Source organism: Salvelinus fontinalis, chromosome 12 (genome assembly GCF_029448725.1).
Source record: "Salvelinus fontinalis isolate EN_2023a chromosome 12, ASM2944872v1, whole genome shotgun sequence".
NCBI classification, from domain to species: domain Eukaryota; kingdom Metazoa; phylum Chordata; class Actinopteri; order Salmoniformes; family Salmonidae; genus Salvelinus; species Salvelinus fontinalis.
In genome coordinates, this window is record NC_074676.1 from 40687798 (window position 1) to 40704258 (window position 16461).

The 16461-nt window shown below is 43.1% G+C and overlaps 1 protein-coding gene across 1 annotated transcript in view; it reads left to right on the plus strand.

The window, feature by feature from the left end:
• Positions 1-16461, plus strand: part of LOC129867412 (E3 ubiquitin-protein ligase RNF220-like) — an 81884-nt gene that overhangs the window by 60250 nt on the left and 5173 nt on the right. The window contains exons 8-13 of the mRNA XM_055940792.1: positions 8008-8051; positions 11882-11969; positions 13276-13378; positions 13527-13610; positions 13732-13787; positions 14786-14876. Coding sequence (XP_055796767.1) covers positions 8008-8051; positions 11882-11969; positions 13276-13378; positions 13527-13610; positions 13732-13787; positions 14786-14876 — 466 coding nt within the window. The remainder of the gene's footprint in view (positions 1-8007; positions 8052-11881; positions 11970-13275; positions 13379-13526; positions 13611-13731; positions 13788-14785; positions 14877-16461) is intronic.

A 16461-nucleotide genomic window follows, 5' to 3' on the forward strand; every position in this document is an offset into this window, starting at 1 on the left:
ACACAGGTAGTATGTAGTCAGGAACAACACAGGCAGGATCCAGTCAGGAACAACACATGTAGTATGTAGTCAGGAACAACACAGGTAGTATGTAGTCAGGAACAACACAGGTAGTGTGTAGTCAGGAACAACACAGGTAGTGTGTAGTCAGGAACAACACAGGTAGTATGCAGTCAGGAACAACACAGGTAGTATGCAGTCAGGAACAACACAGGTACTATGTAGTCAGGAACAACACAGGTAGTGTGTAGTCAGGAACAACACAGGTACTATGTAGTCAGGAACAACACAGGTACTATGTAGTCAGGAACAACACAGGTACTATGTAGTCAGGAACAACACAGGCAGGATGCAGTCAGGAACAACACAGGTAGTATGTAGTCAGGAACAACACAGGTAGTATGTAGTCAGGAACAACACAGGCAGGATGCAGTCAGGAACAACACAGGTAGGATCCAGTCAGGAACAACACAGGCAGGATCCAGTCAGGAACAACACATGTAGTATGTAGTCAGGAACAACACAGGTAGTATGTAGTCAGGAACAACACAGGTAGTATGTAGTCAGGAACAACACAGGTAGTGTGTAGTCAGGAACAACACATGTAGTATGTAGTCAGGAACAACACAGGTAGTGTGTAGTCAGGAACAACACAGGTAGTATGTAGTCAGGAACAACACATGTAGTATGTAGTCAGGAACAACACATGTAGTATGTAGTCAGGAACAACACAGGTAGTATGTAGTCAGGAACAACACAGGCAGGATCCAGTCAGGAACAACACATGTAGTATGTAGTCAGGAACAACACAGGTAGTATGTAGTCAGGAACAACACAGGTAGTGTGTAGTCAGGAACAACACAGGTAGTGTGTAGTCAGGAACAACACAGGTAGTATGCAGTCAGGAACAACACAGGTAGTATGCAGTCAGGAACAACACAGGTACTATGTAGTCAGGAACAACACAGGTAGTGTGTAGTCAGGAACAACACAGGTACTATGTAGTCAGGAACAACACAGGTACTATGTAGTCAGGAACAACACAGGCAGGATGCAGTCAGGAACAACACAGGTAGTATGTAGTCAGGAACAACACAGGTAGTATGTAGTCAGGAACAACACAGGCAGGATGCAGTCAGGAACAACACAGGTAGTATGTAGTCAGGAACAACACAGGTAGTGTGTAGTCAGGAACAACACAGGTAGTATGTAGTCAGGAACAACACAGGTAGTGTGTAGTCAGGAACAACACAGGTAGTATGTAGTCAGGAACAACACAGGCAGGATGTAGTCAGGAACAACACAGGCAGGATCCAGTCAGGAACAACACATGTAGTATGTAGTCAGGAACAACACAGGTAGTATGTAGTCAGGAACAACACAGGTAGTGTGTAGTCAGGAACAACACATGTAGTATGTAGTCAGGAACAACACAGGTAGTATGTAGTCAGGAACAACACAGGTAGTATGTAGTCAGGAACAACACAGGTAGTATGTAGTCAGGAACAACACAGGCAGGATCCAGTCAGGAACAACACAGGCAGGATCCAGTCAGGAACAACACATGTAGTATGTAGTCAGGAACAACACAGGTAGTGTGTAGTCAGGAACAACACAGGTAGTATGTAGTCAGGAACAACACAGGTAGTGTGTAGTCAGGAACAACACATGTAGTATGTAGTCAGGAACAACACAGGTAGTATGTAGTCAGGAACAACACATGTAGTATGTAGTCAGGAACAACACATGTAGTATGTAGTCAGGAACAACACAGGTAGTATGTAGTCAGGAACAACACAGGCAGGATCCAGTCAGGAACAACACATGTAGTATGTAGTCAGGAACAACACAGGTAGTATGTAGTCAGGAACAACACAGGTAGTGTGTAGTCAGGAACAACACAGGTAGTGTGTAGTCAGGAACAACACAGGTAGTATGCAGTCAGGAACAACACAGGTAGTATGCAGTCAGGAACAACACAGGTACTATGTAGTCAGGAACAACACAGGTAGTGTGTAGTCAGGAACAACACAGGTACTATGTAGTCAGGAACAACACAGGTACTATGTAGTCAGGAACAACACAGGTACTATGTAGTCAGGAACAACACAGGCAGGATGCAGTCAGGAACAACACAGGTAGTATGTAGTCAGGAACAACACAGGTAGTATGTAGTCAGGAACAACACAGGCAGGATGCAGTCAGGAACAACACAGGTAGTATGTAGTCAGGAACAACACAGGTAGTGTGTAGTCAGGAACAACACAGGTAGTATGTAGTCAGGAACAACACAGGTAGTATGTAGTCAGGAACAACACAGGTAGTATGTAGTCAGGAACAACACAGGTAGTATGTAGTCAGGAACAACACAGGCAGGATCCAGTCAGGAACAACACAGGCAGGATCCAGTCAGGAACAACACATGTAGTATGTAGTCAGGAACAACACAGGTAGTATGTAGTCAGGAACAACACAGGTAGTATGTAGTCAGGAACAACACAGGTAGTGTGTAGTCAGGAACAACACATGTAGTATGTAGTCAGGAACAACACAGGTAGTGTGTAGTCAGGAACAACACAGGTAGTGTGTAGTCAGGAACAACACAGGTAGTATGTAGTCAGGAACAACACATGTAGTATGTAGTCAGGAACAACACATGTAGTATGTAGTCAGGAACAACACAGGTAGTATGTAGTCAGGAACAACACAGGCAGGATCCAGTCAGGAACAACACATGTAGTATGTAGTCAGGAACAACACAGGTAGTATGTAGTCAGGAACAACACAGGTAGTGTGTAGTCAGGAACAACACAGGTAGTGTGTAGTCAGGAACAACACAGGTAGTATGCAGTCAGGAACAACACAGGTAGTATGCAGTCAGGAACAACACAGGTACTATGTAGTCAGGAACAACACAGGTAGTGTGTAGTCAGGAACAACACAGGTACTATGTAGTCAGGAACAACACAGGTACTATGTAGTCAGGAACAACACAGGTACTATGTAGTCAGGAACAACACAGGCAGGATGCAGTCAGGAACAACACAGGTAGTATGTAGTCAGGAACAACACAGGTAGTATGTAGTCAGGAACAACACAGGCAGGATGCAGTCAGGAACAACACAGGTAGGATCCAGTCAGGAACAACACAGGCAGGATCCAGTCAGGAACAACACATGTAGTATGTAGTCAGGAACAACACAGGTAGTATGTAGTCAGGAACAACACAGGTAGTATGTAGTCAGGAACAACACAGGTAGTGTGTAGTCAGGAACAACACATGTAGTATGTAGTCAGGAACAACACAGGTAGTGTGTAGTCAGGAACAACACAGGTAGTATGTAGTCAGGAACAACACATGTAGTATGTAGTCAGGAACAACACATGTAGTATGTAGTCAGGAACAACACATGTAGTATGTAGTCAGGAACAACACAGGTAGTATGTAGTCAGGAACAACACATGTAGTATGTAGTCAGGAACAACACAGGTAGTATGTAGTCAGGAACAACACAGGTAGTGTGTAGTCAGGAACAACACAGGTAGTGTGTAGTCAGGAACAACACAGGTAGTATGCAGTCAGGAACAACACAGGTAGTATGCAGTCAGGAACAACACAGGTACTATGTAGTCAGGAACAACACAGGTAGTGTGTAGTCAGGAACAACACAGGTACTATGTAGTCAGGAACAACACAGGTACTATGTAGTCAGGAACAACACAGGCAGGATGCAGTCAGGAACAACACAGGTAGTATGTAGTCAGGAACAACACAGGTAGTATGTAGTCAGGAACAACACAGGCAGGATGCAGTCAGGAACAACACAGGTAGTATGTAGTCAGGAACAACACAGGTAGTGTGTAGTCAGGAACAACACAGGTAGTATGTAGTCAGGAACAACACAGGTAGTGTGTAGTCAGGAACAACACAGGTAGTATGTAGTCAGGAACAACACAGGCAGGATGTAGTCAGGAACAACACAGGCAGGATCCAGTCAGGAACAACACATGTAGTATGTAGTCAGGAACAACACAGGTAGTATGTAGTCAGGAACAACACAGGTAGTGTGTAGTCAGGAACAACACATGTAGTATGTAGTCAGGAACAACACAGGTAGTATGTAGTCAGGAACAACACAGGTAGTATGTAGTCAGGAACAACACAGGTAGTATGTAGTCAGGAACAACACAGGCAGGATCCAGTCAGGAACAACACAGGCAGGATCCAGTCAGGAACAACACATGTAGTATGTAGTCAGGAACAACACAGGTAGTGTGTAGTCAGGAACAACACAGGTAGTATGTAGTCAGGAACAACACAGGTAGTGTGTAGTCAGGAACAACACATGTAGTATGTAGTCAGGAACAACACAGGTAGTATGTAGTCAGGAACAACACATGTAGTATGTAGTCAGGAACAACACATGTAGTATGTAGTCAGGAACAACACAGGTAGTATGTAGTCAGGAACAACACAGGCAGGATCCAGTCAGGAACAACACATGTAGTATGTAGTCAGGAACAACACAGGTAGTATGTAGTCAGGAACAACACAGGTAGTGTGTAGTCAGGAACAACACAGGTAGTGTGTAGTCAGGAACAACACAGGTAGTATGCAGTCAGGAACAACACAGGTAGTATGCAGTCAGGAACAACACAGGTACTATGTAGTCAGGAACAACACAGGTAGTGTGTAGTCAGGAACAACACAGGTACTATGTAGTCAGGAACAACACAGGTACTATGTAGTCAGGAACAACACAGGTACTATGTAGTCAGGAACAACACAGGCAGGATGCAGTCAGGAACAACACAGGTAGTATGTAGTCAGGAACAACACAGGTAGTATGTAGTCAGGAACAACACAGGCAGGATGCAGTCAGGAACAACACAGGTAGTATGTAGTCAGGAACAACACAGGTAGTGTGTAGTCAGGAACAACACAGGTAGTATGTAGTCAGGAACAACACAGGTAGTGTGTAGTCAGGAACAACACAGGTAGTATGTAGTCAGGAACAACACAGGCAGGATGTAGTCAGGAACAACACAGGCAGGATCCAGTCAGGAACAACACATGTAGTATGTAGTCAGGAACAACACAGGTAGTATGTAGTCAGGAACAACACAGGTAGTGTGTAGTCAGGAACAACACATGTAGTATGTAGTCAGGAACAACACAGGTAGTATGTAGTCAGGAACAACACAGGTAGTATGTAGTCAGGAACAACACAGGTAGTATGTAGTCAGGAACAACACAGGCAGGATCCAGTCAGGAACAACACAGGCAGGATCCAGTCAGGAACAACACATGTAGTATGTAGTCAGGAACAACACAGGTAGTATGTAGTCAGGAACAACACAGGTAGTATGTAGTCAGGAACAACACAGGTAGTGTGTAGTCAGGAACAACACATGTAGTATGTAGTCAGGAACAACACAGGTAGTGTGTAGTCAGGAACAACACAGGTAGTGTGTAGTCAGGAACAACACAGGTAGTATGTAGTCAGGAACAACACATGTAGTATGTAGTCAGGAACAACACATGTAGTATGTAGTCAGGAACAACACAGGTAGTATGTAGTCAGGAACAACACAGGCAGGATCCAGTCAGGAACAACACATGTAGTATGTAGTCAGGAACAACACAGGTAGTATGTAGTCAGGAACAACACAGGTAGTGTGTAGTCAGGAACAACACAGGTAGTGTGTAGTCAGGAACAACACAGGTAGTATGCAGTCAGGAACAACACAGGTAGTATGCAGTCAGGAACAACACAGGTACTATGTAGTCAGGAACAACACAGGTAGTGTGTAGTCAGGAACAACACAGGTACTATGTAGTCAGGAACAACACAGGTACTATGTAGTCAGGAACAACACAGGTACTATGTAGTCAGGAACAACACAGGCAGGATGCAGTCAGGAACAACACAGGTAGTATATAGTCAGGAACAACACAGGTAGTATGTAGTCAGGAACAACACAGGCAGGATGCAGTCAGGAACAACACAGGTAGGATCCAGTCAGGAACAACACAGGCAGGATCCAGTCAGGAACAACACATGTAGTATGTAGTCAGGAACAACACAGGTAGTATGTAGTCAGGAACAACACAGGTAGTATGTAGTCAGGAACAACACAGGTAGTGTGTAGTCAGGAACAACACATGTAGTATGTAGTCAGGAACAACACAGGTAGTGTGTAGTCAGGAACAACACAGGTAGTATGTAGTCAGGAACAACACATGTAGTATGTAGTCAGGAACAACACATGTAGTATGTAGTCAGGAACAACACAGGTAGTATGTAGTCAGGAACAACACAGGCAGGATCCAGTCAGGAACAACACATGTAGTATGTAGTCAGGAACAACACAGGTAGTATGTAGTCAGGAACAACACAGGTAGTGTGTAGTCAGGAACAACACAGGTAGTGTGTAGTCAGGAACAACACAGGTAGTATGCAGTCAGGAACAACACAGGTAGTATGCAGTCAGGAACAACACAGGTACTATGTAGTCAGGAACAACACAGGTAGTGTGTAGTCAGGAACAACACAGGTACTATGTAGTCAGGAACAACACAGGTACTATGTAGTCAGGAACAACACAGGCAGGATGCAGTCAGGAACAACACAGGTAGTATGTAGTCAGGAACAACACAGGTAGTATGTAGTCAGGAACAACACAGGCAGGATGCAGTCAGGAACAACACAGGTAGTATGTAGTCAGGAACAACACAGGTAGTGTGTAGTCAGGAACAACACAGGTAGTATGTAGTCAGGAACAACACAGGTAGTGTGTAGTCAGGAACAACACAGGTAGTATGTAGTCAGGAACAACACAGGCAGGATGTAGTCAGGAACAACACAGGCAGGATCCAGTCAGGAACAACACATGTAGTATGTAGTCAGGAACAACACAGGTAGTATGTAGTCAGGAACAACACAGGTAGTGTGTAGTCAGGAACAACACATGTAGTATGTAGTCAGGAACAACACAGGTAGTATGTAGTCAGGAACAACACAGGTAGTATGTAGTCAGGAACAACACAGGTAGTATGTAGTCAGGAACAACACAGGCAGGATCCAGTCAGGAACAACACAGGCAGGATCCAGTCAGGAACAACACATGTAGTATGTAGTCAGGAACAACACAGGTAGTGTGTAGTCAGGAACAACACAGGTAGTATGTAGTCAGGAACAACACAGGTAGTGTGTAGTCAGGAACAACACATGTAGTATGTAGTCAGGAACAACACAGGTAGTATGTAGTCAGGAACAACACAGGTAGTATGTAGTCAGGAACAACACAGGTAGTATGTAGTCAGGAACAACACAGGCAGGATCCAGTCAGGAACAACACAGGTAGTGTGTAGTCAGGAACAACACAGGTAGTGTGTAGTCAGGAACAACACAGGCAGGATGCAGTCAGGAACAACACGGGTAGTATGTAGTCAGGAACAACACAGGTAGTATGTAGTCAGGAACAACACAGGTAGTATGTAGTCAGGAACAACACAGGCAGGATGCAGTCAGGAACAAGATGAAAAAGTTCACAGTTGGTGTTTTTCTTTGTTACATTTGTTATTGTGTGTGTGTGTGTGTGTGTGCGGGCGTGCGTGTGTGTGTGTGCGTGTGCTTGTGTATGCATTTGTGTGTATTCCGGCCTGTTTTTATACACAGTAGCCAACAACTCTGTCACTTTTACCCCCATTATCACAAAGCAGAAGCAACATCCCTCTACTTTAACTCCTTATTTTGGGTCTTACTGCATGGCTGCGTTTACACTAAGGTACCATGTATTGTACATTTACTCCCAATGGGGAGTTGCACAGCCAATTGCTATTACCTAGCTATTACCTAGCTATTACCTAGCTATTACCTAGCTATTACCTAGCTATTAACTAGCTATTACTAGCTATTACCTAGCTATTACCTAGCTCGACAGATATCTTCTAGCTAACCCTCTCTGCTCCCTGTCTGTCTCTCTGTGTGGGTTCTCTTTCAGTCAGGATCGGCAAGCTGAAGAGAAGGAGACCTTACGAGGACCAGGTATGTTCCTAAATAGAAACTGGCGTTGTATTGTACTGTAGACGACAGCAAGCCTAGCTCTTCCTCATACTGTATACTGTACTGGATGTCTTAGAGAGATCGAGGATGGATAGAGCAGGTGGATTGGTCTGGAAACAGGGCTACTGAAATAATCGGAGGTTAACAGCATGTTGTGGCCACCTGTAATTAAACTCCTGGTATTGCTTTCTGCCCATTAGGCTCAGTGTGTCCATGTGGAGAGGGCCTGCTTTTACAGGTTACTGTACCTCAGGTTACTGTACCTCAGGTTACTGTACAGGTTACTGTACCTCAGGTTACTGTACCTCAGGTTACTGTACCTCAGGTTACTGTACCTCAGGTTACTGTACCTCAGGTTACTGTACTTCAGGTTACTGTACATGTTACTGTACCTCAGGTTACCGTACCTCAGGTTACCGTACCTCAGGTTACTGTACAGGTTACTGTATCTCAGGTTACCGTACCTCAGGTTACCGTACCTCAGGTTACTGTACCTCAGGTTACTGTACAATAGCTTACCGTACCTCAGGTTACTGTACAACAGGTTACCGTACCTCAGGTTACCCTACCTCAGGTTACTGTACAACAGGTTACTGTATACCATACATAAGATTACTGTACCTCAGGTTACCATACCTTAGGTTACCGTACCTCAGGCTACCGTACCTCAGGTTATCGTACAACAGGTTACCGTACCTCAGGTTACCGTACCTCAGGTTACCGTACCTCAGGTTACCGTACCTCAGGTTATCGTACAACAGGTTACCGTACCTCAGGTTACTGTACATCAGGTTACTGTACCTCAGGTTACTGTACAGGTTACTGTACCTCAGGTTACTGTACCTCAGGTTACTGTACCTCAGGTTACTGTACCTCAGGTTACTGTACCTCAGGTTACCGTACCTCAGGTTACTGTACCTCAGGTTACTGTACAATAGGTTACCGTACCTCAGGTTACTGTACAACAGGTTACCGTACCTCAGGTTACCCTACCTCAGGTTACTGTAAAACAGGTTACTGTATACCATACATAAGATTACTGTACCTCAGGTTACCGTACCTTAGGTTACCGTACCTCAGGCTACCATACCTCAGGTTACCGTACCTCAGGTTACCGTACCTCAGGTTACCGTACCTCAGGTTACCGTACCTCAGGTTACCGTACAACAGGTTACCGTACCTCAGGTTACCGTACCTCAGGTTACCGTACCTCAGGTTACCGTACCTCAGGTTACTGTATACCATACATAAGGTTACTGTACCTCAGGTTATTGTACCTCAGGTTATTGTACCTCAGGTTATCGTACCTCAGGTTACCGTACCTCAGGTTACCGTACCTCAGGTTACCGTACCTCAGGTTACTGTACCTCAGGTTACCGTACCTCAGGTTACCGTACCTCAGGTTACCGTACCTCAGGTTACTGTATACCATACATCAGGTTACCGTACCTCAGGTTACTGTACCTCAGGTTACCGTACCACAGGTTACTGTACCTCAGGTTACCGTACCTCAGGATACTGTACCACGGGTTACCGTACCACAGGTTACTGTACAGGTTACCGTACCTCAGGTTACTGTATATCAGGTTACTGTACAGGTTACCGTACCTCATGTTACCGTACCACAGGTTACCGTACCACAGGTTACTGTACCACAGGATACCGTACATCAGGTTACTGTACCTCAGGTTACTGTACCACAGTTTTACCGTACCTCAGGTTACTGTACATCAGGATACTGTACATCAGGATACTGTACATCAGGTTACTGTACATCAGGTTACTGTACATCAGGTTACTGTACCTCAGGTTACTGTATACCATACTTCAGGTTACCATACCTCAGGTTACCGTACCTCTGGTTACCGTACCTCAGGTTACCGTACCTCAGATACCGTACATCAGGTTACTGTACCTCAGGTTACTGTACATCAGGTTGCTGTACCTCAGGTTACTGTACCTCTGGTATCGTACCTCAGGTTACCGTACATCAGGATACTGTACATCAGGATACTGTACATCAGGTTACTGTACATCAGGTTACTGTACCTCAGGTTACCGTACATCAGGATACTGCACATCGGGTTACTGTACATCGGGTTACCGTACCTCGGGTTACCGTACATCAGGTTACTGTACATCAGGTTACCGTACCTCGGGTTACTGTACATCAGGTTACTGTACATCAGGTTACCGTACCTCGGGTACCGTACCTCGGTTACTGTACCTCAGGTTACTGTACATCAGGTTACTGTACATCAGGTTACCGTACCTCGGGTACCGTACCTCGGTTACTGTACCTCGGTTACTGTACCTCGGTTACTGTACCTCAGGTTACTGTACAACAGGTTACTGTACATCAGGTTACTGTACATCAGGTTACTGTACATCAGGTTACTGTACATCAGGTTACTGTACCGCAGGTTACCGTACCTCAGGTTACCGTACCTCAGGTTACCGTACCTCAGGTTACCGTACCTCAGGTTACCGTACATCAGATTACCGTACCGCAGGTTACCGTACCGCAGGTTACCGTACATCAGGTTACCGTACCGCAGGTTACTGTACATCAGGTTACTGTACATCAGGTTACTGTACATCAGGTTACTGTACATCAGGTTACTGTACATCAGGTTACTGTACATCAGGTTACTGTACCGCAGATTACTGTACCGCAGGTTACTGTACATCAGGTTACTGTACCGCAGGTTACTGTACATCAGGTTACTGTACCGCAGGATACTGTACATCAGATTACTGTACCGCAGGTTACTGTACATCAGGTTACTGTACATCAGGTTACTGTACATCAGGTTACTGTACATCAGGTTACTGTACATCAGGTTACTGTACCGCAGATTACTGTACCGCAGATTACTGTACCGCAGGTTACTGTACCGCAGGTTACTGTACCGCAGGTTACTGTACCGCAGGTTACTGTACATCAGGTTACTGTACATCAGGTTACTGTACCGCAGATTACTGTACCGCAGGTTACTGTACTGCAGGTTACTGTACCTCAGGTTACCGTACCTCAGGTTACCGTACCTCAGGTTACCGTACCTCAGGTTACCGTACCTCAGATTACCGTACCGCAGGTTACCGTACCGCAGGTTACTGTACATCAGGTTACTGTACCGCAGGTTACTGTACCGCAGGTTACTGTACATCAGGTTACTGTACATCAGGTTACTGTACATCAGGTTACTGTACCGCAGGTTACTGTACATCAGGTTACTGTACCGCAGGTTACTGTACCGCAGGTTACTGTACATCAGGTTACTGTACATCAGGTTACTGTACCGCAGGTTACTGTACATCAGGTTACTGTACATCAGGTTACTGTACCGCAGGTTACTGTACATCAGGTTACTGTACATCAGGTTACTGTACATCAGGTTACTGTACATCAGGTTACTGTACATCAGGTTACTGTACATCAGGTTACTGTACCGCAGATTACTGTACATCAGGTTACTGTACCGCAGATTACTGTACATCAGGTTACTGTACATCAGGTTACTGTACATCAGGTTACTGTACCGCAGATTACTGTACATCAGGTTACTGTACATCAGGTTACTGTACCGCAGGTTACTGTACATCAGGTTACTGTACATCAGGTTACTGTACATCAGGTTACTGTACCGCAGATTACTGTACCGCAGGTTACTGTACCGCAGGATACTGTACATCAGATTACTGTACCGCAGGTTACTGTACCGCAGGTTACTGTACATCAGGTTACCGTACCTCGGGTTACGCCTCGGAGATACATCAGTAATCAGTAAGTAGTCTGTGTGTGTTTTCAGGACATTTTGTTGGACCTGGGGAGGGGGGAGGAAGAATGGAGTGAGCGGAGGAGGATACGGATGACATCCATACTGGGAGGGTGTGAAGGTAAAACACATCCCCCGTACCAGACCCTCTGACTGGGTCTTGGATCTGGTGCAGTGGGGTGGATAATGTGACTGAGTGGCAGTTAGAAAGGCCAGTGTACTTAACACAGTATACTCTATTAGCCTACCATTAAGGATGAATTGCTTTCCATTAACAACAGCAAAGCTCTACCTTGATTATATGGGTTGCCGATAGGGTTATACATTTCTTGTAACTTTCCCAAAATGCTCAGGTTTTCCAGAAATCTTATTCTCTTCCAGCCAGGATGTCTGGAAAACCTGGGAATTTGGGGAAAGTTAAGGGAATTTTTCAACCCTTGAAAATGAGACATATGGTACATGTCAAGTCAAACAATGACAATGACAATGAGCTGGCATGACAGCATAGGTGACACGAATCACTCCACACATTTGGAAGTGTCACCTTTCAATGGCCTCAGTTTAGCAAAGAAAGTCTCACCTCTCAATGGCCTTAAACATCTGCCCTTAACACTCGATAGTCAGTTAACACTGCCCACTATGTGAGAATGTGCTAGGTGAGTGTGAAGATATGGTGAGTGTGAAGATATGGTGAGTGTGAAGATATGGTGAGTGTGAAGATATGGTGAGAGTGAAGGTATGGTGAGAGTGAAGGTATGGTGAGAGTGAAGATATGGTGAGAGTGAAGGTATGGTGAGAGTGAAGATGTGATGGGTTTGATGATATGGTGAGAGTGAAGATATGGTGAGAGTGAAGATGTGATGAGAGTGATGATATGGTGACAGTGAAGATATGGTGAGAGTGAAGATATGGTGAGAGTGAAGATATGGTGAGAGTGAAGATATGGTGAGAGTGGAGGTATGGTGAGAGTGAAGATATGGTGAGAGTGGAGGTATGGTGAGAGTGAAGATATAGTGAGAGTGAAGATATAGTGAGAGTGAAGATATAGTGAGAGTGAAGATATAGTGAGAGTGAAGATATGGTGAGAGTGAAGATATGGTGAGAGTGAAGATATGGTGAGAGTGAAGATATGGTGAGAGTGAAGATATGGTGAGAGTGAAGATATAGTGAGAGTGAAGATATGGTGAGAGTGAAGATATGGTGAGAGTGAAGATATGGTGAGAGTGAAGATATGGTGAGAGTGAAGATATGGTGAGAGTGAAGATATGGTGAGAGTGAAGATATGGTGAGAGTGAAGATATGGTGAGAGTGAAGATATGGTGAGAGTGAAGATATGGTGAGAGTGAAGATATGGTGAGAGTGAAGATATGGTGAGAGTGAAGATATATTGAATGAATATAAGTCACAGAGTGTTATGACGTCCTCAGGGTCGGTGTTTGTGAGCAGCAGGACGTCTAAGGAAGGCCGTGGTGACAGTGACGCTGACCTGGACGTGGATGGAGATGACACTCTGCAGTATGGAAGAGTACAGTATCCTTTAAAATATATCAGATTTTATAAGATCTAATCATGAGTTCTATGTTCTCCACATCATTGTAAGGGTCCAACAATATGGCAGTACTATATAATTGTACATGGTTGCATGCAGTCCTTATGTTTCCTTAACATGGTGATCCAGATGTACGGAGGCAGACATCCCCTGTTCAGGGCAGGATCCTGGGGAGGTGGAGGGGAGGGAAGCACTGAGGGGGGCGTTTTTAAAGTACGCACCACACCCTGTAGTCCCATGGCCTGTTTCTGTGTTCCATCACTACACAACAAATCGTCATGCCTGTGTGGTTAGCATTGTCTGCATTAACCGTCTCATTGGTTTTGTTTCTCAGTGTTGGTACACTGTCCAACAGAGTAACTCTGGAACATTCCAAATGGACAAATGAGGGTGAGAACAGCTACTGAGTTTGAATTCATTAATATTTAGTAGCTATAATATAATTTGTTGGGTGCTTATATTTGTCCAGTTTCATGTACATGTGTGTATTAATACGCAGGTGTGTATACGTGTATTAATATGTGTGTATACGTGTATTAATATGTGTGTATACGTGTATTAATATGTGTGTATACGTGTATTAATATGTGTGTATACGTGTATTAATATGTGTGTATACGTGTATTAATATGTGTGTATACGTGTATTAATATGTGTGTATACGTGTATTAATATGTGTGTATACGTGTATTAATATGTGTGTATACGTGTATTAATACGCAGGATTGAATTGGAAATGTGTTTTTTGCATATCCCAACTCTCCCTGCGACACCTTGAGACACCCTACAACAGGGGTTCCCAAAGCATATGGGAATATCCAGCGCCCCACGTCTATTTCTATAGTCACAAGCATGACAAAAAATTGTTCACACCTCTCTTGTTGGCGACAGACAATTTTGCAGTTTTAAAGCTTATTTCCTGCAATTCTATAAATTTTTGTCATGGGGTGCAGATACAATTTTGCAGTTTTGAAGCACATTTTCTTGCAAATCTACACATTTTCCCATGTCTAATGTTTATTCATGTCATATTTGAGTGACTCAAACATTACAACAAATCTAAGGCTAATGAATTTAGCTAAAAAACATAAACTGACTTGGACTATTTGATCTGGACATTTCTGACAAGTTATACATAGTTCTCTGATGATACACTACCCACATTTTGAAATGACACCTTGTGCATTCTACTATTACAACTTTCAAGAGTAAGTTGAAAGCCAGACTGAGTGCCCTACGACACCCTTGTCAGCTCGGGGATTGAAACACGCAACCTTTTGGTTATTGGTCCAACGCTCCAACCGCTAGGCTCCCTGTCGCCATACTTCATTAATTGGATATTAAGAGTGGATGTCCTGATCTAAAATTATAGTCCTCTTTTGCTACAGGAAGTCCATCCACTAGCAACGGAGAGAGCAACAGACGGGACAACAGCATAGCCTCCCTACACAGGACCTGTAAAAATAGTGACATTGATATGTAAGTTCTGAAAGAAACGTCGTGTCAGCTGTGAAAATGTTCTACATTACCATTGACTTCATGATACTGTAAACCTTTCCAAAAATATAACTAAAAAGGTGCTGTCGCATATTATTCATCTTTATCAAACAGGTTTTTTACAAGGACGATACATTGGATATAATATACTGTAAGACAAGTACTGGAAACAATGGAACACTATGAAAAATCTGGGAAACCAGGCCTGGTATTCATAGTTGACTTTGAAAAGGCTTTTGATAAAGTATAACTGGAATTTATATATAATGCCTCGAATATTTCAATTTTGGAGAATCAATGGGTTAAAGTTATGTATAGTAACCCTAGGTGTAAAATAATAAATAATGGCTACTTCTCAGAAAGTATTAAACTGTCAAGAGGAGTAAAACAAGGTTGTCAACTATCGGCATATCTATTTATTATTGCCATCTAAATGTTAGCTGTTAAAATCAGATCCAACATTAATATCAAGGGGCTAGAAATGCAGGGCTTAAAAACAAAGGTGTCATTGTACACTGACGATTAATGGTTTCTTTAAATCCACAATTTGGATCCCTCCACAGCCTCAAGGAGGATCTAGATACTTTTTCTAACCTCTGGATTACAACCAAATTAAGTGTACTACTATATTACGTATTGGATCATTAAAAAATACATATTTTACATTACCGTGTAGTTTACCAATGAAATGTTCTGACAGTGATGTGGACATACTCAGTATTCATATCCCGAAAGAAAGAAAGGATCTCACTACAGTAAATGTGACTAGAAAGTTTGCAAAAATAGACAAGATCTTTTCTGTCTATTTGTGAAAAAATGGCCCTGATTAACTCTTTAGTCATATCTCACTTTACCTATTTGCTTATGGCCTTGCCTACACCTAGCGACCTGGTTTTTGAAATTATATGAGCAACAATCATTCAATTTTATTTGGAACGGCAAGCCAGACAAAATTAAATGGGCCTATTTATATAATGAAGATGAATTTGGATGGCAGAAATTATTAAATATTAAATATATATATATAAATATATAATAAATATAAATATTAAAGCTTTAGACCTCTCACTAAAGGCTTCAGTCATACAAAAGTTGTACTTAAATCCAAAATAATTCTCTAGCAGATTAATAAGAATTTCTCACACCATATTCAGGAATGGTCTTTTTCCCTTTATTCAGATTACTACCTCTCACTTTTGGTGATTTGAAAATGAAATCATCTCCAAAATATTGCTATTTTTAACACACTTAAAGTTGGTTGCAGTTTCAATTTTAATCTACCAGAAAAGACAGAACAAATAATACGACAAATATTATGGTTAAACTCAAATATACTAATTGATTAAAAAATATATATTTTGGGGAAAAATTTCTAAAAAAAATGTATAATCTTTGTAAATTATATTATATAGGACTGGTGGAGTTACATCACACATTCAGCTAACACAGAGATTTGGAAATGTCTGATCTACCCAAAATTACAACCAACTAATTGCAGCATTACTGCAAAAATTCCATGGCACTGATTCCATGGCACCTGGCACTGATTCCATGGCGCATGGCACTG